Source organism: Topomyia yanbarensis, chromosome 1 (genome assembly GCF_030247195.1).
Source record: "Topomyia yanbarensis strain Yona2022 chromosome 1, ASM3024719v1, whole genome shotgun sequence".
Lineage (NCBI taxonomy): Eukaryota > Metazoa > Arthropoda > Insecta > Diptera > Culicidae > Topomyia > Topomyia yanbarensis.
Window position 1 is genome coordinate 194561861 of NC_080670.1, and position 27014 is coordinate 194588874.

A 27014-nucleotide genomic window follows, 5' to 3' on the forward strand; every position below is an offset into this window, starting at 1 on the left:
TCTACTGGACACACCCGGAAAACTCCTGGAAAGAATTATCCTTAACAGGGTGACGAAATGCACGGAGGGTGAGCGCGGACTGGCCAAGATGCAGTTCGGATTCCGCAAAGGAGTATCGACATTCAAGGTAATTCGGACAATGCTCGGGAGTGCTGAGAAAGAGAAGTGAAGAGGAGATCGATAATGAGCTGTAGTTACGATAGATGTGAAGAACCCGTTCACGACCATACCAGATTTTGAAGAGCTACTTCCAGAGTAGAGTGCTGCTGTACGAGATGATGAAGGGCAAAAGTCAGTGCGAGTGACAGCGGGTGTTCTTCAGGGTTCCATTCTCGGTCCAACTCTTTGGAACGGGATGTATGGGTGAGACACTAGATGAAGTGAAGGTGTCGGTGACGGAGACAATAGACGCGTTCCAGAGCTGGATGAACGGGGACAAACTGCAGATAGCTCACCACAAGGCGGAGATGTCGTTGGTCAGCAACTGCAAAGCGGTTCAACGGATTGTATGGAAGCGTGAACTGAATCGATTGGGAGTGATAACCACGTCTACTCCGCCTGTGACCCTCCGTCAGCGTATGCTAGATTCACTGCCGGAGCTAGACTGAGTAGACCGCGATGAGAGACTACCAGTCGCGGGTCGTCGTGGAACCAGCGAAATGGATGCCTTGCTTCATAGGAATCGCCGACTGACCTAAATCGGCAGCTTGCTGGTTGGCTCGGCTTCGGGAGAACCGCTCTCACCGGGGAATTCTCTGTCGGTTTAGGCTAGATCCAACGTCGGGACCTAGTCCGAGTAGTTTGCGTTGAAGTCGGGATTTGAACGAGAAAGTGGTGCTAAATGGCACGAGAAGGGAGCCGAAGGGCTCAGCAAATTAGACAACCTGAAGTTTGCCGCCTAGATTGCCCCCATAGGGGAAGAGCACTAATTCTCGACCCACGCGGTAGTGTGTCGAGGATGGGTGCTGTAAAACTACTGGAACAACTAATTACTAAGTAGTTGGGTTGGAGTGTGTGCTGTGCACATAAAAAACGTCTTCCAGAAGTAATGCCGTAAGCTAGTGCCGTGGAGAAATCAGGTTCCGTGCAAGAGTAATTGTAGCTGCCCAAATCCGTTGCTGGTTTTTGTACATTTTTTTCCTGCTCAGGGTGCTATGTTATGTAAACATAGACAATCATACATAGGAAAACAGCGGTTGTTTAGATCTGGCTTATCAAGACAACACCCAAAATGAAAATAACTAAATACATTGAATGGAGTTTATGTCAAATAAAAATAACCCTGCGGGAAAACCGGTAAAACATGTATTCATTTTTTCTGACAGGGCATCACTTGTCGTGGAATTCGATATGTCAAATGCTTCTGATAGTGTCAAATCAAGACTGTCAACATATTTCGTTATTTTAAATTTAAAATTTATTTTCGCGTTTCCTGAGGTGGAAAAAAACATTGTTGAAATCACGAAAATCAGGTTTATCGATATATGTAATAAATAAAAAGATTTTTTTCTCGTTTAATGACCCAATCAACTCAGTGCATGACTCGCTATACAAACAAATAGACAAGTACCCTAACCTGTCTAAGAGGATGTTGTTTGGCAAAATGTTCCCAGTAAAGGTCGTCCAATTGGAGTATGATTTCGCTTCATCCCCCGTATTTAGCACTAAATTTATACGCTTTTAATCCCGTGTATAACCGGCTGAAGTAAGGGGTTCATAAAATAGCCAACATAATATTTCACCTGAACCTCGTTCTCATCGAAGGTAACGCCACCGATCTCGATTCTGCAAGCAGGAACAGAAACTCTGTAGTTAATCTTCAAGAGCCTCCAGCAAACAATATCGTTTGTCTGCTGAGAACTTGCCAACACGACCCTGAGTTGGTCTGAGCGGAAAATATAACAACCAAATTATTCGATTGTCATATTCCGCGCAGAACGAGTAACAGAAAACACTGGACAATCCGCGAGCTACGGAACGAATGAGGTTTTCTTATGCTGATTTCGGTTTTAGATCAGAGTCGCCCTAGGTTCGCTCTAATATTTACGAAATCCATACAAAAGTGACAGCTCAGAGCGAACCTAGAGCGACTCGATTCTAAAAACGAAATCAGCATTAATTGAGGACCACAAAGCAGGATATAGATTCCAGAATTAAAGGAAAAACGTGAAAATTGACAGCTGCGTGGACTACTACGATGAATTATCATATTAGGCTATCTAACAAATTTTGCCCATCTTTGAGTAAAAGAGATGTTGATTGCAATGCAAGAACGGGTGTAAGCTACTTTATTGATGAAAGACATAAAAACCAGGAATAGGAAATCAGAATATATTGCCTCGATTGGCACGTTCCCGTTTTATTCAGAGATTTGCCATGCCATCTCATCACTTTACTGATGGGAAGGGAAAATGATATGAAAGAAAAAGGTAAGGAAATGGAACAGAATGGAAAAATGACAACACTATACAGTCACAACACAAAACAATAAACAACCTGGATTCTGCTCTCCCGGAAGAACAATGAACTCTACTGATAAAACCTATAACTCTTTACCACACTGGGTTAGGAACAATAGCATATCCTTGAGTTTCAGCTACCTGTTCCCTGTAAATCCGGATACGCAACTGCATTACTGCAGGGCAGTTACATTACAAATGATAAGAAGTTCCGTATTCGGATTCACAAAGATCACACGATTAATACTCAGCACACTGAATAGTAATCATGTGATAATTGAGACATGGGTATGCAGATTGTGACAATTTCTGGTGTAGCTTATTGCTGTGATTTTGTATCTCAGTCTATTTTTTTAGTTCTTAGAATGGAATTGAAAAAAAACAAACCCATGAAGCCAGAACGACTTTAGATATGTTATAGTGTGCAAATGACACTTGGGATTGCAAAAGAATCAAATCATGCTGTGTGAGTTAACAAGAAAGCGAACAAACATGTTAGCAGAAGCGTAATTTAGTAGTCCAGCTGTCAGTTTGTTGGCTGAACTTGATTGTTTATTTTTATTTGAAAAGAATAAAAGTTTAAAATAGATACAAGTGTATCCAAACGAGCGAACACACGCTATCGATTCAAACAAAAAACAGATTTTTTTCAAAATTAAAGATTTTTGACGATAGATATATTTTTATAAACTGCTACCTTCCGAGCTGGTCGACTAATGACCTGAAATAGATCCACAAAATACATTATGACAGTTGGTTATTGGCCCTTTCAAAGACACACACGAGATCTGTTCCCTTTCCCCCGCAGCTCGCCTACTTGATTGACAATTCCGCAAACCATCTGCCAATCCAACCGAGGCAGCAATTGTCAACTCCCCATGGTTTCCGACAAGATTCAACTGCGACCGGCTAACGGGATGTAGTTCTCGATTGAATTTAATTACAGTTTCATCAACTGTCCCGTGTAATTTCGGTGAACCTCCCGTGTTTCCTCGATTTTGGCAGCCCATACAATAGAGCTGGCGTAGGTATAGACTAGGAGTAGGATTAACATCCGAGTGGTTTGCACGGCGCGGACAGTCCTTTCCAGTCTCGTCGGGAGGTAGGTAATTGCGTGCTACAGCAATAACGAGCTTACAGTGTGCGCCCTAAAAAAAAGTAGAATATTTTTGCATTAGTTGTTTTGTAACTTTAACAATGTTTTCTGAGATAAAATTCAACTATTATTTTACGTAAAATTGGCAGTGCTGAAATTGGATTGGAATGCCACTGAGTTTTTCTGGAACGAATTATTATTGTTTTTATATTACAAATAATTCCTCATTTTTTATGACGCATACTGTATACACGGCTAGGAAGTGACAACCCGAAAAGGACTAGTTTCGCGAACCATTCTCTCCCCTATTTATCAACCAAAAAAAGTAGAAGAAAAGCACAAGAGAAAACCCCGGGCGGTACGCGTAAAACCATTATGATTACTATTATTATTGAGTTATTTTCTGCACTGATTACAACCAGTGCGCTCTTCGTCGGTTTCAAACTGTAGCAAATAACCGATTGAAGCGGAAGATTGTCGTAACGTAACAGCAGCGAGCAGAGGGAGAGGGCACCTATTTTGTAGGTATTCGTTATCGCTCGTCCATAATCAGAAATATCGCATCGATTATGCTTTTATTGCCTCCATCGCCTGGAAACACCCTCGCACATCGGATTCGGATTCGAAAGCGGGAGCGGATGTTCTCTTTTCTGGCCGGGCTAGGCCAGACCAGGCGGGGTACCGAATAAAGAACGATTTGATCTAATCCGGACACGGTTTCTGGCCGACATGACAACAGCCGAAAAACACTATCAGGAGAAAAGCAAACCAGTTCGACGTTTCGGTCCGGAACGATTATAAATATCTACATCCGAGGCACCAACCATTCACACGCACACAGTAGGCGTCGTGATTGCCATTTTCACTGCCTTGGATCGGGTACCAAGGGCAACCACCGGTCGACCGGTAGAAAGTTTATCGGGGGAAAAAGGGATCCGCACGCATCTTTCTTTTGAATGTTGAAACCAAATTAGTCAATTGTCATACCTGGTCTATATTGGGACTTAATTCGTGTGGAAAAACCATGTTTCGATTGGGTGCTGGCTGTCGTCGTTGTTAACGACTGGCGTTGATCAAAGTGTAGGTGTGGTAAGAGGTGTTCCGCACGTGTACAATATGGTGCACACTTGAAGAGACTTTGTTCTTCAAACGATTCTGTCTTATATCTGTCGGAAGGTAATTGTTTCGAGCTTCGAATCAATGTCGTATTTGAGAGGGATTCCATAGATATGGTTGAAGATATCACTTAAAAGTTAGCAGTTATAACACATAGAACAGACGCTCATCTCGATCGTTAAAGTAGTGTAAAAATTAACAGCATGTTTAAAGGTAGTTGGGATAAATATCAAGGGCTCCGCTGAGTTTAAGGACATTATACATGCGAGCCACAACATAGCTCTTACGCCTAAAAAAGGTAGGACAAAACCTATTTGAGGCCTAAGATGTCGCTTTAGAACCAGCATTTCTTCGTATGATATGTTCACAATATTATTCTGCAACTTTTTAAATAGAATATTTTGTTGTTGGACTAAAGTAGAGTACCCCAGCAAAAAAAAATTTTCAAAAAATTCTTTTAGAGGGTTGATGTCTTCAACAAAGTTGTAGAATATTATGTTTTAAATAACTTCTTCTAAGATACCACAGACATCAGACCTCAAATTTGAGGCAAAATTGTTGTTTTTTGAAAATATGACCAAAAAATCAGTTTTTCGATATTTCCATGCTAAAAACCTTAATTGATTAATTTAATATGTTCTACAAACTTGCAGGTAACACTAAAATACAACTTTTTGTTGAAGGAACTAATAACCTAAAATCAATATTTTGGTTTCTAAAACTATTTTTCATATAAATTTACTCTATTTTCATCAAAGATTTCTGTTTTTAGGTGCACTTTTGCGCAGCCAAACTTTGGCTATTCCGATACTCTATTATTGTTTACATGCTATGATTGATGTGTTTCGGTGATGATAAAAATAAAAACATTTCCGTAGTTAACGTTTCAGCTTACTATATTCAGCTATCTTCAGAAATTTTAACCCGTTCACCTCATGTTCTTACTGTGGCTATCACGTTCTGACTGAGAGTTAGAACGTGATAGCCACAGTGAGAACATGGGGTAAACGGGTTAAAATTTCTGAAGATAGCTGAATATAGTAAGCTGAAACGTTAACTACGGAAATGTTTTTATTTTTATCATCACCGAAACACATCAATCATAGCATGTAAACATCCACAAACGGTGATCAAAACTGCAAAACATACTCTATTATTCGTAGAAGAAAATAATACTACAAAGAAACAGGATATAGTTGGACGCGTTGTTTGGGTGACCATTCATGTACAACGGTTTATAACATAAAATGTGCTTTTAATTTATATACAAAATTAGCTATTAACAAAATCTTATATTTTGCACGCACTTACAAGCATGTAGAACATATTGAGTTGATCAATTAAGGTTACAATATGGAAAAGTGGAAAAATAATATAAATTTCGAATTTAAACTGCCAAAGAACAACGATTTCGGCTCAGAAAATAAATATATGGAATTTTCAACAACAACAACGTTTTTCAATACACTAACCTTGCCGGTGTACCACAAAACTGCTACTTGAGGAAGCTAGAACATTTTCCTATACAATCAACCCGAGTTTTTGATGGAATTCCATCTGTAGCTCTTATTTTGTGCGAAAATATCACCCCTCTTCACTTGGGGTTTTCTTTTCAAAACACATTTTTCTTCTTCTCATTTTCAGAACCCTTTTTCAAATGCACTTTAATCACACACCACTGAAAAAACAACCGCGAAACTTTAATCGTTTACTAACTAAACTTCAAATTTTCTGCCTATGTACAGATGACCGAAGGAAAATGTCCGAAAACTCTCATTTGAGCGTTTGAATTTTCACTTCGAATTCCATTTTTTCTCGATGTAAACAAGCGCGTCGGTGCCTAGCAACAAGCGTGCGTTCCTGGCTTCCACATATCTCCACCTTCACCTGCATTGACAGTTATCGCACAACGTATTTTAACGGTTATGTTTACACTAGTACAGACGTGATTCGCTGGTTGGACACTTTTTAACTGGACCGCTTTTCAGTTGGACCATTGTCCAACTAAAAAGCATCTGAATGTCAAAATCTTATGTCCAATTTACTTTGACAATCAATCTGACAATTATTAGAGATGTGAATAGATGCAATTACACTACTAACGTCTCTTTTGGAGTTTTTGACATCTGTCAGTTGGTCCAACTAACGACTCAAATTCGATAGTTGGACAGAGGTGTGGCCCAACCAGCGAATCACGACTGTATTTCAGACGCGCCGGATTGACCTCGGCGGTCAAAAAGGAAAATAGGTGTTACTGAACTGATAGTGCTAGGTAATTGCTCAGCAGTACCTACGGAGCAAAAGCCTCGGTCGAAAAAGGCATCCGAGTTATCGGAAGATTCCGTTTTGAAGTCCCTCTGGAGCAGCAACGGGAGGCTTTGCAGGAGAAGCAAAGGCGTCTTGAGTAGGAATTCGAGGCGAAGATGTTACTGAAAGAGAAAGAAAGCAAAATGGGGCGTGTTCTGAAGAAGCGAGTGCTTTTCAAAGAAAAAAATGTCAGGCAAGAGGATCATCTTTCAAACAGGTGTTGCGGAAGAAGAAGAAGCAAATAAGACGAACGAAGTCCAACCAGAGCTTATTGGAGAAGACGATGGCATGTTTGGACAAAGCGCTGGAAGTACTCAAAGTTGAAAAGGTTAAACCGCTAAAGGTTTCCTGCTATTAAATGAAGCCGAGCATCAGCGGAATTCTGAGCAAAATAGACTGCGAAATCGCGACGTTCTGCATCTTACGAAAAATAATGTCCATCAGTTTAAGAAAACGGCTTTCTGGAGTTTACGTCGATGATAATAAAAAAATATTGGGACAATAAAGCAAACCGATAAAGGCACAGTTGGCAACAAGAAACGAAATCACAATAAAGCTTCCCTACTTCTCCGGAGAGCCTCGAAAGTGGCCACTATTTTCCAGGACATATCAAGCGTCGGGCGAAGCCTACGGCTATACCAATGTCGAGAACCTTGTGCAGCTGTAGGTGAATCTGAAGGGCCGGCCCTGTCCATTGATTCATCCGGTTAACAACGTTGGCTTAATGCTTCCGATCCAGTTCCACTGTGGAATGCGATCAACTATGCTTTTGGCGTTCTTGGACACTGGAATTTCCGTCACACTCATCGAGAAAAACTGAAGGAGGATTCCGGGCGTATGAATATGTTGGCGTTGGCAGTCGGAGGTAAGGTGCTCCTGCACGTATGTTGCCACATCTCAAGCAGAATTTCAAGGAAACCGCCGCCTATATCAAGCATATGCGGGGGTTATCGATCGGTTCATATGAAGGAGAGCCTGGAATACCCTAGGCAGTCGAACACAACTGTTGGTGACGAATATTTGGGGTTCCATCACGGATGCAGCATGAGAACCTGCCGAATAGCCGCTACGTTATAGCAGAATCGATCGGACAGTGGCTCAAGTATCTTCCGTGGATAAACAAGCATGAGAAATAATTGCGCGGATCACAAAAGGGTGAGAGATCGCTTCAAAACCGAAGGACAGATGATCCACGATTTACGGATAGTTCTTCGCAGGGTGAAGCAGCTGAAGAAGAAATGGAAGAGAAATCCAGACTTGCACAACAATGTTCACTGGCGGAAGTATATGTGCACATGGAAACTGCCAAAGGGTTGACCGGTGCGGATACAGATAATATGTGGCAGCCTCCGTAACAAATCTCAGGAAACCAAACAAAGTTCGCATGGGACGCCAGAGGGCCGATTCTGCTGGTGCCAAAGATGCGAGAGGAGTAGTACTGTTTAATGAGCTAAATGAAGTCATGGCTGCTGCTCACTGGATGGTGCTGGTAAGAGTGGCTTCAAACGAGGTTCGCTTTACTGTGAATTGTTTGCGTCGACAAATGGGACAGCCGATAGCGAATCAGTGCTGTGAAGGCAGGCACAGTTCGACGGTTTTGTGAACGTAGTTAGTACGTTGACAAATAATATAAGCCTGGGGTTGGTGATTTGTAGTCACTGCCTACTCCACCCCAGAGCGAAGAAGTCTGTCTTCATGTCGCATTTTATGTCTGTCGGATAGAGTTGAGCCTTCATAGACAATATCGCGGCGCCCTTGGAGGAATGTGAGAGCTTCGAGCGCAAGCCGGGTTCCGGCCGTATAATGGTCACGCAAAAGATGTTAAGGTGCAGTAAGCGATGAAACGAAAAACGAAAATCAAGGTGGCGAAATGGTGTAACCGGTTAGACGATCAAAAAGTATTTGGTCAACATAGACATCGTCGTGTAGTTGAGGCCGTTCATGTCAGAAGCGCAAATGGCCACCCAAAAGCAGCGGCTGAAGGTGTCTTCCTGGCGAAGCGCAACGTAGTTGTGATCCGATTGTTTCACATCCCACAGGAAGGAGATGAGCTGTGACGTAAAGCAGATTTCCTTCATGAAGTTCAAGACTAAAAGAAGCTGTGGCTGATTAGTGAAAAGGCGATGTCAAAGCCGGTCTTCTTTTTTTGCTCCTCTTGCGGTCAACGGGGAGGTGTATATCTCGAAATGCTTACCAGAAGTTGCAGTTTTCATTAAGAAACCCCACCCGAAGGACCATGTCGTGTACTGGCCAGATCTGGCTTCGATATATTACGCATATCAGTCACTGGACCACATGGAACATTCAAAACTTCCAGTCGACCGCAAGAATGTCGACCCTCCCAAACGTATCCCTGCATGAAGCAGGAGATCTATTCGAACAATTTCGAATCGGTGACAATCGAGATGAATCTGATCAACAAGCCGACCAGACAGTTGAAGAATATAGTTTCGGCCAATTGCCATAAGGCCGCCCGCTGTGAAGTATGTAACCCGTCAGAGTAACACTTAAGCACTAGGTGGAAATATACCTATTTTTGTGTATACACTCCGTAGAGTGTATTTGTTTACGCTGTTCTGTAGCGTTCACATTTAGTTGTAATTTTTTATGCATTTTCGCGTTTGTGAACGGCTATTTTCGTGCAGATAGGTGTAGTAAATTTTATTAAACATTTGTGTATACGTAGCATAGGGTTTAGATAGGCTACCGTCTCCTTTTTCTAAAAAATTGTGCTGGTAACACTGCGCATCGGCGATGGCAGATGCGATTAAACTGGTATGTGTTTGTTTACACAGAGGATGGAAGGCAACCATAGTGAACGAAGCAGTTAGTGAGGAACCTCGGGTTGTGATCAGACGCCCAGAGTAGCAAATCCCATTGTTTCCAGTGAAGTAAAGTGCGTGCGACGGCCAGTTAAATCCGTCGAAGAGTGCCGTCTCGTGAAGCTACATGGCACACGTAAAAAACGATGTCGATTCGCCATTCTTACCCCGTTCTGCACCGATCGTTCTCGCTATAGAGGATAAGTCAAACGAGCTTATCGTCAAGGAGAACGAAGCAGGGTGGACAAAGGGAAGATCACTACGGTGGCTTCCGGAATCGTTTGCGGCGAGCAATCGATCCGGCGATAGTTCGCCACGGTCGCTAGGGAGGACCCGACATGGGAATAGATTGCTAAACGGCAAGGGCCGCTGCGATAGCGGCTAACCTTACCAGCAGGAGAACACGGTCGTTGGAGTCCTGGCCGGTCGGAAAAAATGTCGCCTTCCCACCATCGTCAGCATCAACGGATCCAAGAAAAGACCAGTAGTCGAGAGTTGTGGAAAAATTAACGGTAACAATACTTTATTTTGTTTGTTTACTTTTTGTACTTTAGAAGCATCTAGGCCGCCCTGTTAAATAGGGTCCGCCGGGCAAACCAATAAGAACCCAAGTAGTGGAGAAAACCTCCACTTACAAGGAACGCAAAATAAGTTGGTCGGTATCTCTGGATCGGTTGACGTCTCGACATGTTCCGATGTTTTGAGCAAACCTGAGCAGGTCAATTATGATATGATGGTTGTTCAGCGAGCCGTAGTTATGAAAAAAAACCTACAATGTACAAAAAATGGAGAAATGTAAGAACACAATCCTTGCCGAAGCAATTGCTAACGATAGTTCCGGAAGGACAAGGACATGAGAAAACTAAATCCGACAATATCACATTCAATTAGGCAGTGTAGTGGTGTCTTCTGAAAATTTTCTCTTGGCAAAAATTAATGCTGACTACTTCAATTTGTCGACCTGAATCGATAGGTGGTACAGTCGTGATTCGCTGGTTGGGCCACACCTCTGTCTAACCAACGAATTGGATTCGTTAGTTGGACCGACTGACAGATGTCAAAAACTCTCCAAAGGAGACGTTAGTAGTGTAATTGCATCTATTCACATCTCTAATAATTGTCAGATTGATTGTCAAAGTAAATTTGACATAAGATTTTTACATTCAGATGTTTTTTAGTTGGACAATAGTCCAACTAGCGGAGGTCCAACTTAAAAGCGATCCAGTTAAAAAGTATCCATCCAGCGAATCACGACTGTGTATAAGATTTGGCCCTTCAAGCCTCGAATAAAAATTTCAAAGCATGAGTCTTTTCTGTACCATTTATTTGTAAGAAAGGTAAATAATAGAAAATATCGCTACTGAGGAAATTTTGCGCACGGACCTGTTTTAATGCGTCATCAAGTTGCCATGGATACGAATTAAACAAAATTACGAAAAAAATGTTTAAACCGACTCTCGACGCCCGAAATTTAGCTGTTTTTTAGGAGTGAATTGCAATGTATCTACTGACTAGATTTAGAATGCTTATTTTTAATTTTGAAATTACAGGTTTTGAAGTTTAATTTTGAAGACCAGGTCGTGAAATTTGAAATTGATTACATTGATGTTGAAGCTGTCAAGGGAATCTTTTCATAAAAGTACAGGTTCGATTTCAGTACTTTTTAAATTGTTCAATGAACATACAGCTGTTTTCTTTAAAATAAAAATTCAAAATCTATTCTGGAGATTGCAATTTATTCCACAAAAAATAGCCCAATATCAGGCCTCGAAAGTAGAGGATACCCTTAAATTGCCCCAGATCAAGTTGATTTTTCTACAGAAGAAATGAAATACTGTATTTAAAAAGTGTACTCGATGGCCAATTTTTGAGAGCAGCTCACTCCCGGTAATTCCCACTTCAGTGGGCTGGGAATGTAGCACGAATACCGGTAGAGGTGACAAACTCTGTTGTATCTTGTACCAGAGTCAATATGGGATTTTCGAATACGTTTTCAGCAAGACAGAAGTAGGAAACAAAAACCTTTTGAATTTTTCACCGATACAGATTGCGCTCTTGTATTTTTCCATATTCAATTAAAGACTTAAAATAGAATATATTCACATTAAACTAAAATAGATATAAATTACATTGTATCAAAAACATTCAAAATGTTATGCTTCTTCTGTAGCCGGCCATCCGCCCCTTTTTTTCTTCTTAATTTTCTACACCTTCACTTCCTTTCCAATTTACATCGCCTAAACAACTTACACGACTACACGCTAGTTACTTCTTAGATAATTGCCTACTTATCGATTCGAGTGATTCATTCTTTCGCCGGCTTTTCCCTCCATCCCTTTCTCTGCAAAATATTCTATAGTTTAGTTAAAATAGATTCTCTTATTACGCTTAATTGAAATTGATTTAAGTGTTTTATTTTGTTTGTTTTGTTTACATTTTACTTCCCACTCGTTTTGTTTAGTTTGTTTTTTTTCTACAATGATACAAATTTACAAATTATGCTTCGACAGCATTCCAGAGTAGATCGGTTTTTATTTGGCGATCTTTTCCTAGTACTAAGAAAATAAAACATTCATATCTAAAACTAATATTAACAATTTCGCTTTCGAGAAGTGTGAGAATTTTCAATAGCACTGGTTTTTTTTCGCTTGTTTACTGGTTGTTTCGATAAATTTTTACAGTTCGCTTAAAACTAAAAACGCTCCCTTTTTGCCTACTCTCCGTGAAACATAACATTCTAGCTAGCTGATCAGAAGCGGTTTAATGTTCCGAACAATCTGCCCGAGATCTTGGTCACAAGTAGCGTATAGTTTTTTTTGTTTACACACTTTTTTGTTGTTCTATGTAAACAAAGTCAACGCGGCGGCGATGGCTAATCGCCGCACGCCGCCAGTGCAACGGTCACTGCAAAGTAGGCGCGAAAAGAAGTCACGTATAATTGCGTTTTTCCCACTTGCTTTGATTTGCACCGAATCAGCAGCACCCGCGAGTACTGACTGACTGACTAACTGGCTGACGGACTGGCGGACAGACTGACTAACTAACGAACGGACTCGGTAGAGGTAAGGTTTCCCATTAAACCCGAACAGGGGTAGGTAGCTACTGCCGTCATCAATGAGAAATATGCATAAGGAGCGCGCGCGGACAACAACGCGAGAAAAAAAACCGTTCCTGTCCATTTGCCTAGGCATGACTGTTTTTAACTGAGCTGTTGCGATTATTACTCTGTTTTTGTTGTTGTTGTTGCTGCTATGTACAAGTTTGCCGTTTTGTTTACTTTCTCTGTGTATATGTTATAGAAAAAGGCACACATCTGGGGATATTTATTACATCTTTCTTTTTTATGCATAGTTTAATTTAAATGTGTAATTCTAAAGTGGTTTCCATTTTTGCCTGCTTTTTTTGTTTAGTGCTTGTTTTTTCTCTGTACAGTTTAAAATAAATTTTCGCTACATCTGTCCCATACTCACGACTACTACCGATGTTCGAATACACTTTTTCTTATACATTTTGTTTGGTTATGAACTTGTTGTCGTTTTAGTAAAATATTGCTTTTGTCTTGATTTCTATTTTCCTTGCTCAGCTCTACTCGTTACTAAATTTCTTTTCGTTCTTTTTAACATATGATATAGGTTTGTTGTACTTGCTTTTAGTTGTTCCCAAACAGAAAAAGTAGTTGTTGTGTAGGTTCTGTTTTCACTTGCCGATTCAGTTTTTTCTTCTTCAATTAATTACAACCTTTTGAGCTAAGAACTTCGCTACTTTTCTGTGTTGAGTTAGGGGCGAGATTTTTGCTTGTATTCTATCAATATATTTTGTATCGAAATATGTTTTAGTTTGTCTTCTAAAGGAATCCCCAAACTCTTTCTTATTTGTTATCATTTTGTTTTGTACTGTCAGTTGTTTATTTGTTTTTGTTTTAAGCTGGTTTATTTGTTTCGATTGTTCCTGAATTTGTCGTTTTTGGATGTGTGCACATTTTTCACGTTTTCATAGTCTGTTTCTGGTTCGTTTTGTGACAGAACGAAATCTGCGAGTTTTTTTATTCCATGGCAAACTACAATTAGTTGGGCGTGTGTTGGTTGTCTCTTGTCGTTTGATTCAACCACAGGGGAAGCTTCTCCACTGTCTATATAAGCTGTTGACGGATAAGGGTTTTTTAGTACATTGGCAACACTTTTTTGGCTTGTATGACCAATGAAACTTACTAAATTCATTCACGAAAAAATCAACAATTTATGTTGTTGGTTAATGAATTTCGACTAATTGTTTGTTGAGATTGGTATTACCTCTGTTGTTTCGACCAGTGTGACCGAACCCACTTAGCAATCGAGCTGTCACCCAAATTCGATCGGTTTGGTAGGCGCGTGTTTTTCATTTGTATATAATAACAAACATTAAAAGTTGTGAACAAAAATAAAGTTATATCTACTAGCGCAAAGTGTATTTCCGTTATCACTACCTGCCTAAATCCCATTATTTTGTGGGTTTAGTGAGCGTGATTACCGGAAATAAAGAAAGGAGCGCGAAGTCGAAATTGTGCGAGTGCAAAGAGCAACGGTTCCACGGGTCGAATTTTCCGCAATGGAAGTTCCGGATATTGGTTCTCCTGCAGGAGCATGAGCGTCAGGAGTACGTTGCTCGGGAGACTAAAAAGATAGCGTCCAGGGGAAGCGAACGAAAAAGAATGGCCTTCGCAAGTCGTTACGGATTTACGGATGAGCAACGACAACATTCGGGAATACATTCAGGGCCAGGAGTCTCCGAAGAGCATCTGGTTGGCACGTAAAGAGGTTTTTTTACGAAATTGTTCGTCGCCTCCACTTCCAGAAGAAACGTTTCAACGCAGTGGTGGTTGTATAATTTTCTAACGTTTGAATGGATTGTCCGGTAGTACAAGTCGGTATGGGCAAAGTTGGAATTTCGGAGTCCAAACCGCGACATCCCTAGTAAATCTCAATCTAACGTTCGTAATCTACGCGCATTTGGTGCAGACGTGATGTTCACATCTCCAGGAAACGTAGAAAGAAGCTAAAATTCGTTTGTAGGACAGAGGCTGTGGCCCAACCAGCGAATCACGACTGTATTTTCCCATTACGCTCCAATTCGGGCCTACCCCGGCGGTTCCGATCGAGTTTATTCTGCTCGTCCAGATTTACCTGGCGGAATACGACGACAATCAGCATCGAGATTCTGGACACCGTGTGAATGGGACTGGATGAAGATTATCGCAATTCGAGGGCACACTTTGTTGAGCTAAAGCTTCTTATTGGCCGTGTGAAACCAAAGCTAGTCGAATTGACAGAGACCCATTTGACTCAAACCCGGATATGGATGAGTTTTCTATCTCAGGATATAAATTGGTGAGCTTTTTTCAGATCGGTGCATACTGGAGGAGTTTTGATATACATAGTTGAATGTCTAGAATTCGAAACAATTTCCAACAAAACGGTCGTCGATAACTGGTTTTTGGCAGTAGAAATTAAGCATGCTAGTTTTCCGGGTATCTACGGAGGAGTTTACCATTCACCAAGTGGAAGCCACCGAGATTTCCTGGAAGCGTTTGAAGAATGGTTACAGGAAATTATTTTGGAGGAGAAAATAAATATCGCTGGTGGAGATTTAAATATCCAGTGGGGTGAACGTGGTTATTCTCGAGAACTGAAAACAATAGTAGATGCCGTAGGAATGAAGCAAAAAGTTTCGGAACATACCAGTGTTTGCCTCAGGAGTAGCAGTGTGATTGACTTGCGATTTGGAGTGCGAAGCTAAAATTTTAGAAGAGTGGAAAATCACTGACCATGAGACAATCGGAGTAGCTTTTACTGGTTCTCCGAAGTTGTACTTTCCAGATCGCAATAGCACACATGTATCTTGGAAAATGTACTCTAGACAAAAAAGCATTCTTAGAACAAAGCATTCTTAGAAGCGACAGAACGCTTTTGAATGATATAGCATCAGTTGAGGGAAAAGCCCAAGTTCTTGGTTCCACTTTGACAAATGCAGTAGCTCAATTAACCGAAGTTCGTGTAAATAATTCCTCCAGACCAAATAAATGGTTTGGACCTTGTTTGGCATCGATGAAATCCCAAAGAGATAGTGCGTATAGATTATTTAAAGAAACAAAAAGTTCCGAGAGCTGGCTGGCAACATGAAATCCTACTCAACAACTATGTGCGTGAACTTAGTTTAGCAAAAAACCTATCAGTTCAGCAAGAAATAAATGAATGTGCTGGCGACTCCAAAAGGCTCTGGAAATGTTTGAAAGCTCTTATCAAACCTGGAGATGGGAAAAATTCAAAGATTATTTTTGATGGTTCGAACGAGGTGTATTCTGACGAAGTTACGGAAAAAAAACTTATTTAGTTTTTTATCAAAAGCGTTGAAGAGATTCACGAAGCCATTCCACCACCTACAGGGCGACTAGTGAAGGAAAGCGAGAAAACCAAAAATCAGTTTTCTGTGTTTTCAAGCCTATCAATATGCTCTAACTTGAAGAACTTGTCTCAGACCTTAAAAATTGTTCGGGCACGGACAATGTTACCAAACGGGAGCTGGTGGATGCGTTTGACATAATTGCTGATAAACTGTTAACAGTTGTCAATGAGTCGCTCTGGCAAGGTGTTTTTCCGGAAGCGTGGAAAAAGACGGTCGTAATTCCAGTTCCAAAAGTGCCAAATGCGTCACGAGCAGAGGATCACAGGCCAATAAACATGCTACCGATCTACGAGAAAGTATTAGAGACGGTCGTTAAAGAGCAATTGATGGGCTATGTAGATAGTGCCAGTATACTGCTGTGAACAATCAGGATTCCGGAAAAATCATTCATGTGAAACAGCGTTACTTAGAAAGACGTACGCAAGTTACAAGGTATAACCGCGCTACATCATCGGAAGCCGAAGTTAACCTTGGTGTTCCACAGAGTAGTGTACTAGGACCACTTCTGTTTATCCTATACATTAACGACATGAGAAAATTTTTGTAAAATGCGGAAATAAACCTGTTTGCCGATGACACAGTTTTGTTTATCATCGGTAATAGTTTCGACGAGTGCATCATGAACCTTGAGCTGACGAAGTTTAGTGATTGGTTAAAGTGGAAAAAACTCAAACTGAACATTTCCAAGGCCAAATATATGATTGTAACCACGCGGCAGATAAATGAAAGTACTGCAACAGTTGAAATAGATGGAGAGATAGCTGAACTAGTTGCAACTTTCAAATATCTTGGGGTCACATTGGACGAAAAACTAAGTTTTAATGAGCACGTGAACTATACAATCCGGCGTTCTTTGTAGGATTAATAGGTTTCTCATATTTGACTCAAAGATAACTGTTTACAAGACCATAATAGCTCCCCATTCTATTCTTAGCATCCAAGAAACAGCGTATGCGAATGCAGATTTTACAAAACAAAGTAATGCGACTGTTACTACGACGTGACAGACTAACTCCGCGACATTTGATGCTCAATTGTTTACAATGGATGTCAATTCAGCAACGTATTGAATATAACACACTTGTTTTCATCTTCAGAGTAATAAATGGACTGACGCCGCAGTACTTGTGTAGCAGTGATCAAATGCAGCACTCATCGCAGCGCATTGTCAACATGCATGCATGAACTCGCTCGAGGAATGATATTTTTTTAAATAGTCGAGGATGACGTCATTCATAGAAGCGTAGTGTGCTGGGTGCTCAAATCTGTCGTACGAGACGCTAATGGCACGATGTTACTTGTCTATCAAAAGAGCAACGACTGATTCAAACAGGCACGCGGTACATTTATTTATAACTTTTCGTGTTCGTTTGAGTGACTAAGGTGCTCCCTATTGACGGCTCTGACGGGGATAGATTGACTGATGTATGGGAGTTTTCACGTTTTCCGAGATCTGTTCATATTTGCTTGTTTTTCAATAGTGTGCTATTGAAATGTAAAAACACTATAGCAATAAAACAATTTCAGCTAATTCCGAATTGTTTGGTGATAACCAGACGGAAATCCGTTCATAAATAACAAAGTTATTAGCGTTCAAAATAGTGACGCAAAAACGTGACATCGTTTGATTTTAGATTTTAGAATGACATCCTGCCCCAGATAGTGCAGTAAGACATTTTCAATGTCAAAAACGTCACCTTACGGTCGTGTTACACTTCCCTCTGTAACCCGTCAGGGTAACAATTTAGCACTGGGTGGAAATGTACCTATTTGTGGGTACTCTCTCCGTAGAGTGTATTTGTTTACATAATTTTATGTTCACTGCTGTTCGATACCGTTCACAAATTTTCGTTCACTTTCGCGTTTGTGAACGGTTTTGTTTGTGCAGATAGGTGTAGTAATTTTTGTTTAATATTTGTGTATAATGAGCATAGGGGGTTTAGCTAGGCTACCGCTCTCCTCTTGCGAAAATACGTGTGCGCTGGTTATGCTGCTCATCGATGATGTTTTGTCATGGTCGAGTGCAGAAGGCGGCTATCGTAAAAAGGAGAAAGTAAGTGACGGACCACGGTTTAGAATAGACGTCTAAAAAATAGTTTTTTTTCGGGACAGTTTCCCGCCACCGTAACTATGATAGAACAGTGAAAAGTCCTATCGAAAAGTGCCGGCCCGTGGTCCGAGCACTCAATAGATCGCCGAAGTGGGACAGCTAAGTGCCAAGGATTTTTCGCTTCCCCGGCTAATCGTTAAAGATCCTGAGTCTTGCTCTCCTCTACAGTTAACAGCCAAGGAGAGGGAAGCAGGTAGGGCAATGGCTCCCCCTGGGAAGTGCACTGCGGTGACTTCTGGGATCGTTTACGGCGAGTAAACGATCGGGCGATTCGTTGCCAACGTCGCTAGGGAGATTCCAACAAAGGAGCAATTGTAGTCCCGGCCAGTCGGAAGAAACCGCCAACAGTAGCAGCGGATCGACGAGATCCAGCAGTGCATAGTATAGCAGAGGAGAATAAAAGTCGGTAAATGTATTAATTTATTTTGTTTGTTTACCTTTTTTTGTTTTGTAACGAAAATCCGAAATTCTGGTAGGAGCACCTAGGCTGCCCTGACAAGAAGGGTCTGAATGTACGGCCAAGATCTCTGCACGCTTCCTGCCACATCTTTGTCAGATGTTTTGCTCGATTCGTGCTAAATTCTACCAGGTAGGAATTGCCAGGATCTTTGCACAGTTTATGTCCGAGTTATGCCAGGGTTTTGCTCAGTTCCTGTTAAAATTTGCCAGAAAACGCGAGCGAAACCGAGTTCGCCCTAGCTCAACTAACCCGACAGAATACGCGCAGAAATCTGTCAGGGCTGCCAAACCAAGACTTACAGAAATCTAGCAGAGCGGTCTCTGCCAGAAAATTTGCTCACTGGGTGGATGGTAGAAAGTAAAACTCGAAATTACCCCACTAGGCGGCGCTAGTGCTAATGCAAATAAGCAACACATGTCAAAATAATTCTATATCTCAACATCGCGATTAGATAGAGTAGTACTGTCTTTAGCAAAGTTGCTCGAGAGGTCGAGGAGTACCCAACGGTAACAGATTAGTTTGGAATACTCTCACTATGCGGCGCTAGAAGCTTTCAACATATGGTAGATTATGATATATCTCAAAAGTCTAATAACTTAGAAAGATGGTGTTTTCGGCAAAGTTCTTGAGGAGGTCAAAGGCTACTCGATTATGGATAGATTAAAGTTGAATGTACCCGCCAGTTGGCGCTAGTGAGCATTATTTTTCATATCCTGTATCTCGAGATGATGATCAATTGGAAGGGTGGTGTCTTTGGCAATATTCATAGACAGGTTGAGCTCTGTCTTAAGGCGAATAAATTAGTTCTGAGCTTTCCCACTAGGCGTCGCTAATGAGAATGCAACTTTCTCAACATTATAGATATATTTCTAAAGTCCGATAATTTAGGATGACGCTGTTTTTGATAAAGTTGTCCAGAGGGACAAGTGCTGTTTATTTTGGATTAACCCGCTTGGAGACACTAGTGAGCACGCATTTTTTCTTTCAATTTCTGCATCTAAACATAAAGGCAGTTTAGAAGGGTGATATCTTTAACAAAGTTTCTTGAGATGTCGAGAACGACTCAACGATTAGTTTAGAATACTCTCACTATGCGGCGCTAGTGAGCGCAGAAACTTTTAGGACCTGGTAAATTATGATACATCTCAAGAGCGTAACTTAGAAAGACGGTGTTTTCGACAAGATGAAATATTTTGGGATTATCCGTGAAAGACTGGTGAAGAGTCTTCAGCACTAAATACAAGCCATTGAAGTAAACAAGGAAACTTCAACGGTCCGAGGAAGCTTCCCTGACGTAGACGTGAAAGTGACCTGACCTGACAATCTCCAATGACATCTATTATCTCTCTGTGCTAGGATCGAAACAACTGTACAAACTACCGCTGACACCAAATTTCTTCATTTCAGCAGTTTTCTACAGCGTGGTATAGCCATAAAAGGGGCAGAAAGGCCGGTGTAAATTATTACAGTTTGAGCAAAATATGCTCTCAAACCGACCAGATTTCAATAGATGGTCAACATTTCTCCGATTCCAAAGACCGGACACCGGCTCTGACCACTGGTGTATAAGATTCGTATAAAATTGTCCAGCAAAATCGTGGCCTCCTGAGAGAATCCCGTCAGTACCCGATCATAGCGAACAGAACAAAAACATTTCTCAATTATATCTCTCGTTGTTCCTTGTTATGATGTTATTGCCACAGAGTTGTTAAGTAATACACGTGGAAATCAACGTCATTATGGGTTCGAAATTGAGTCACAGGCTAACAGAAACAACACTATGAAGGAATTTCCTTTAAAAATTATCGATCCGTCAATTTACCCAGAACACTAACTCCATCTTTTATTCACGGTTCCAAACAATTATTTGCTGGTGGCTTACCCCTCAGGCTTGGGAACAATTTTTCACTAGTGGTCTATCCCCCATATACTTGTTCATATGTCAGTGGCGCCATAATTTCAAAAGCGGCCGCAGTGCCAACTACAAATATATTCCAGATGACCGTTAAAGTGGGCAAAACATTATTTTCGAGTGTTATGTCTGTTAGTCTGCGAGTGTCAAAGAGAGACAGACGAAAAAACTAGGCTACAAATCGAATGTTTGCAGCGGCTACACGTTAGGACAAGGAACGGCATATGGTGAGCCGAGAAAAATACTGGGCCAAGGAGCGTAAGAAACTACATACTTAAGTACTCGCGGAAGCAGATATCCAATCACTATTCGATTCACACTCTATACATTCGTGGCCAGGGTTATCAAGACATCAAGCACGTTGTTTGGTCGTGCGTATAATATCGCTCCTATGGGCCCGAGCTCCACCATCTCGCCTCAGAGTTCACGATATTTTGTCAACTTGTCGTTGATCTAGCATTTTTTTAAAATTATGGATGTGAATTTTTTAAGTATAATTATTGTCTCTCATGCAAAAATCAAATTTTTTAATGTCACAGTTTAGATTTAAATAAATAATTTTTAATGAATCCAAAGCATCGAGGACGTTAAGCCGTATTTTTATTTTTTAAAATATTTCAACTTGGTTCCCGTAAGAAAAATTTTAAAATGGTGAAAAAAATCGCATACCAACCAGAGAATTTAGGCTGAACTTGTCAGTTTTTAGGTAAATTAATTGGGGATTAAAATCTATAAAAAAAAGCTTGAGTTTTAAAATCAACATGAAAGATATCGATTCCGACTGTAGTTGCTATCCGTACACACTAAATTTTGATTGCCGAATATCAGCAAAATGTTGCTGGATTTTGCCGAGCAATACTTCCATCAAATCCAAAAATATTCAGCTGAAATTACAGCAATTCAAAACTGTCAAAATTTGCCAAACTATCAGTTTGATTTGCTGAAACTCGGCAAAATTGCCATTCTATCCTTGATTGTTTCAGCTATCAAATTCTATTGACTTGCTGATTGTCGGCAAAATTATGGGCTTTACTGAAAATCAGTGAAACAAAAATTGCAAGAAAGAGAAACCCTCAAACGTCAACTGCTTACTGTAACAATAGAGATGCCCACGGCACGCTTTGTTCGCTATGTCGCCAAGACCAATTATTCCAGCTAACTTAGAAAAATCTAAAAAAAAAACAAAAAGTAGCTACTGAATCAATATCAGTTCAAACAACTGGACATTATGTTCATATATTGCACTGGCTTTTCATTTCGTCTCACTTAGCTCGCTAAAATACTCATTCAATCTCTCACACACTTTTTTTCAGCAGCCCATTCCCGCCAGCTACCTTCCCAAACAATCGCTCGAACTACACCTCCCGATTCGCCCACACAAAAACACAAGAAATTTAAAAAACAAATCGCTTATCTACACCTAATCCGACGAGCAGCAGCCCGGTTTGCCTCCCTGACACCGACGCCTTACTCGCTCGCGTGCGTACGCGCTCGCCCCTCTTAGAATAGCACACTGGTCTGGGTAGCCATCATGGGAGGCCATGGCGACCCCTCCTATAAACCGCTGGCACTGGCAAGCCCCCCGTGGTGCATCCCACCGCTCTGCAGATACATGTAGTAATTGTACGAGTTGGGGGGCGTCTGGTGGTGGGAAGTGTCCTGCATCTGGTGCTGCATATTGCCGGCCATGTTCGGTACGACGGACCCAAGCGAGGGAGGCGGTGGCGTTGTGTGGCACTGTGATCCAGGGTTACCGCCGTTCCGCAGGGCAGCTACCGCTGCCTGGTGGTGTACGTTCGCCAGGATGTCCGTTACCGAGTGGGACGAGGGCCAGCAGTGATGGTGGTGGTGGGGTGATCGCATCGGGGTTACCCCCGTCGGAGGTGACGGGCTTCCGCCGCAGGACAGTTCCGATTTGAGCGAGTTGGTCGTGTACGGGTAGGAGGGATAGATCGAGTTGTACAGGTGGGTTGTGTGCGGGGTATGGCTGCCGCTGTGATGGTGCGTGATGTTCCCCAGCTTGTTCCGCAGGATCCGCGAGATGGAACTGACGCTAGGCACGTTGTTTTTGTCGCATACGCCATCCGACAGCAACCGGTCGCGGATTTCCCACGCGAATATGCCGGGATCTTTCTGTTTTAGCTCGCGGATGTAGGTTACCACTTTGGGGGTGGTTACGCGGGGTTTTGATCCTCCGATGGCTCCGGGTAGTATCGAACCGGTTTCGTGGTAGCGGGCGAGGATTTTCGACACACAACCGTGGCTGACGCGAAGCTGGCGGGAGATGTCACAGGGTCGAATGCCAAGTCGGGCCAGTTCGACGATCCGCATCCGGGTGCTGTTGGGGAGCGGGCGTCCGTTGACGAACACGCCGCCGAGTTGGTTCACTTCGCCGTACTGTTGGGCTTGGTTTTCTGTGGGGGAAGAGAGAGAAAGGAAAGGATGTATTAGCTACAAGAGAGGTTCCGTTTGGTGAATGAATATAGTAGGCTGTGCTTGAGCGAAATTTGAAGTTTGATTTCAACTTTCAAGCTAGCGAAGTGATGTCTTTATTGAAGCAAGTTTGGAATCAAAAAGAGAACGAAAGATCATTCAATGCTGATGAGCTTTGTTTGAATTGTAATTTCAGTTCCTGAGATATAAGTTGATGAATATGGATTATGTACAAAACTCGCATTTTAAGGTTGCCATATGACAAAACAATGTTCAAATTTTCCTTGAATTTAAGCATAGAAAAATGTCGGATAGATCTGCTTGGTTTGACATGTCTAAAGCATTGGTGAACCTAACTAGCTGGGAACATGTTTGGTTCTTTTGTCGTTAAAATGACAAAATTATCTATCAAATTCCAAGCCAGATTTTAAAATGTTTAGAACAACTTTGAAACAGTCAAACCCGACTCAAGATAGTATTCCTCACAATAAACACATCGCGAGGCAAAAATAAAAACCCTTGCGAAACTGGTGCCAACCGAAGCGTGCAATTTATTAAATAATTTGCGGTGAACAAGTTCCTTTTGAAGTGCTACAAACCCCGGGCGGAATGCCACAAGCATTCAACTTTGTTCCGAACTGAAGAACCGGATAAAAAAGGGGTGATCCATCAGATTCCTGACGATGATGACGAATCCTGCGAATAGTTCATCGGGGAAACAGCCTAGCAGAGAAGGAGAGCTATCATTCGGGCTGAGGCAACCGGGTGGGGTCCTTTTTACCGAACAATGGGAAATATTTCGCCCCTCTTGTCGACGGCATTGCTCAGGGGTCGGGGAGGAAAAAAAGGAAATTGATGGTTTTGATTTAAATTTCATAATTGGCATTGTGCGTTGGCAGCGTCAGCGCTATGCCCCTCCAAACCGAGCAAGCAATTAATTGGTTTTGAAATTTACAAAAAAAGAAGCGAACAATACCAGCAGCAGGCCATGCGTGGTCGCGAACCGTGGGAGGGGTAACCATTGTAAAGGTATTTGATTTTCCATACACAATTAAGCGGGTGCCTTTTGTCACCTCCGCCGCCGCCGCCACCGCCCACGGCCGTCAGGCATATCTCGGGAAACGGAAAGAAATTACATCGTCGCATTTAGTGGCGCTATTGTGTTCCGTCGATTCGATTGCCGGAGAACAAAAACCACAAAACAAAAAAAGCCAACCGCAGCAGCCGTGTACGGAACACTGAACGAATCCAAAAAAAAAGGCGCGAGGTGATGATGTTTTCGCAGCCGGATCGAATCGCAGTGTGCCTTGCGGCGGTGACGCCGCTGCCGTACCGATGGATGTCACACGTTTGTTTACAGCGGTTGCGTTGCGTTGCGCAACTGAATAATTGTGCCGCCTCCTTTCAGCGTTGGATTCGGAGGCACCCACGCGGTCGATCGTTATTCGTTCCGGATTCATGGGGGTAATTACTTAGCGCACAGCGCTAATTAAATCATTCAGCAGCTTAAAATTGCTATCCAGGGTAATGAATCCTTTTGTTGGGACGGACGCCCACCAGACGGACAGAGTGCATACAAATGCGCGCGAAAGGTCTGTCCCGGTACCCGTGCCGGGCCGTGTTGGCGTTCGGGGTGCGCACAGTTGGAGAGAAGGGGATACCAGACCAGTCAGATGAACGACCGACTTCTTTGGCGCTGCTGTGCGGCTGCTTCGTCCGTAACACAGTAGCACTCATTGTTTTTCAGCCTTCGGTACACTTGAGTGCAGAATCAGAAGCATTTAATCTTTCACTGCTACTGTTGTGTTGAGGCTGCTGGGGTGATGATGGGCTGACGGTTGGAGACCGGAGCGGCACCGGAGCCTGTCCGAGCGATGATATCTAATATCTCCGTCAAGTTTCCGGACCCGGGAGAGGAGTGGGGGTCCCTTTTTGCTTCGAGGACGGGGGTTTGCTGATCTGTCTCGATGTCTCGCATATTTTGATGCGGGACACACCAGTGATTCGTTATTAGCATGTTGATTCCAGAAGCCAAGTGCTTTCGAAGAAGAGGGAACTGGGCGAGAACAGGTTTTCGATTCATTCTCTCGTCGTTCGGTTGCGGTGGACCAGCCCCGGCTGGCATCAATCGGTGGATGAGGTCAGGGCAACGGCAATTAGACGAACATTAATTCAATTATTTAAAACACTTTTTGGCACGGTCAAAAGCCTGGCGTTTCGGTAACCGAACCCCCGGTCGGAGATGGTCGTTAGAACAGATTAGCGCTTGCAAAGAACCAAGGTAACATGAGTCGCTGCAAGTGCATCCGAGTGCACATGACTTTCTCGACGGGTTGGAATTGCCATTTAAGGCGCCAGTTAATCTCATTACCTTCGTCAGGAGTTGGGCCCAACATTACCGAAAAAAAAGTATAACAACACGAACAAAGAGAAAGGCGAACAATCTTCGGGTGTAACTTGAGATTTATGGCTTGTTGTTTCCACTTCACTCACCCAACCTTCCTCGAATTCCGTTTTCGACATTGGAAACGACTTAATTAACTTTTACGTCACAGACAGTCCTAGAAGAATTGACGTTTGTCAATCTGAACAGCACCCCATCCCGGTATCATCGGTATATCATGGGCACGTGTTTGGCACCCCCGTCTCCCGCCTTCCCGCATCCAACCAAAACATCTAAGAAACACACTAATTACCGCACCGCACACTTTGATTGATTTGCCTGTGATGCTTTTCAGCCCATAAGGAATACCGATTTGGACCCCTGCCCCAGCGAATTCAGGAACGCGCATCAATTCACCACTCTTCTAGGCGTGTGTTTCCTTCGCGGTGTAGGCGGTGGCAATCGAAGGCACGCGACCAAAATTAAACGAAAGGATCGATCAAAGTAAGCGGCGGTGCGTTTGAATGTGGGGTGCAACTTCCACCAACACCTATAAATAAGCGGTTGGTACGGGAAACCTGTCCTGGGTCGTCCCCCAAAAACAGGGGTTTCGTGGAATGAGAACAACATTCCACCCGAAAATATTGTAACGAGATAATTAATGGTTATTGGGTGCTTGAGGGAATGTTTCTTTCCGCTTGATCGGTTACGGTGCGGTTCTGCGCAGGGGAAGAAGGTGTTGAACGAGCCGCACTGGAGTGCTTAAGTAGGGCTGTCTTGCTGCCTCGTGGGTCCTGACCGCGTTAAGTGATTTGTGTCAATTTTGTTGTCAGGTTTTGACTAGATGAACATGATGATTGCTACAGGGTAGCAATTACCATAAATATAACTTCGGGAATGGACGGGAAAGAGCTAGTATATTTGATCGGTTGAAGTACAGTAAATTTAGTAGAACATACACAAAAGAGTGTAAAGCGACCGAACAAAGACATTGCATATCTCGCGCAAAATAAACATTCTCGTTTGGGTTTGGGTTTGACAGAGGTCAAAATCTTGCAAAAGGCGCTAATGTCGCTGGTTGGGCCACAGCCTTGTCCAACTAACGAATTTGATTTGCTAGTTGGACCGACTGACAAATGTCGAAATCTCTCCAAAGGAGATGTTGGCAGTATAAATGCATCTGTTAACATCCCTAAATATTGTCGGATTGATTGTCAAAGTAAATTTGACAAGAAATTTTGACGTTCGGCTGCTTTTTAGTTGGAGAATGGTCCAACTAGCGGAGGTCTAACCAAAAAGCGGTCCAGTTAAAAAGTGTCCAACCAGCGAATCACGACTGTAACTTTCCTTTTTAAAAGTTTTTGACACCAGTCAGTCATTCTAACCAAAGAGAATAGTGAAAGAGACGAAGAGTGAAAATCAGTCAAAACGGCAACACTCCCTTTATGATGATTTCAACACTAGAATTTTGGCAACCG

At 42.3% G+C, this 27014-nt stretch overlaps 1 protein-coding gene across 1 annotated transcript in view; it reads right to left on the reverse strand.

Moving 5' to 3' along the window:
• Positions 1 to 13026: 13026 nt before the first annotated feature.
• Positions 13027 to 27014, reverse strand: part of LOC131686243 (paired box protein Pax-1) — a 159597-nt gene continuing 145609 nt past the window's right edge. The window contains exon 2 of the mRNA XM_058970507.1: positions 13027 to 23134. Within this exon, the coding sequence (XP_058826490.1) occupies positions 22275 to 23134 (860 nt within the window). The 3' untranslated portion in view covers positions 13027 to 22274. The remainder of the gene's footprint in view (positions 23135 to 27014) is intronic.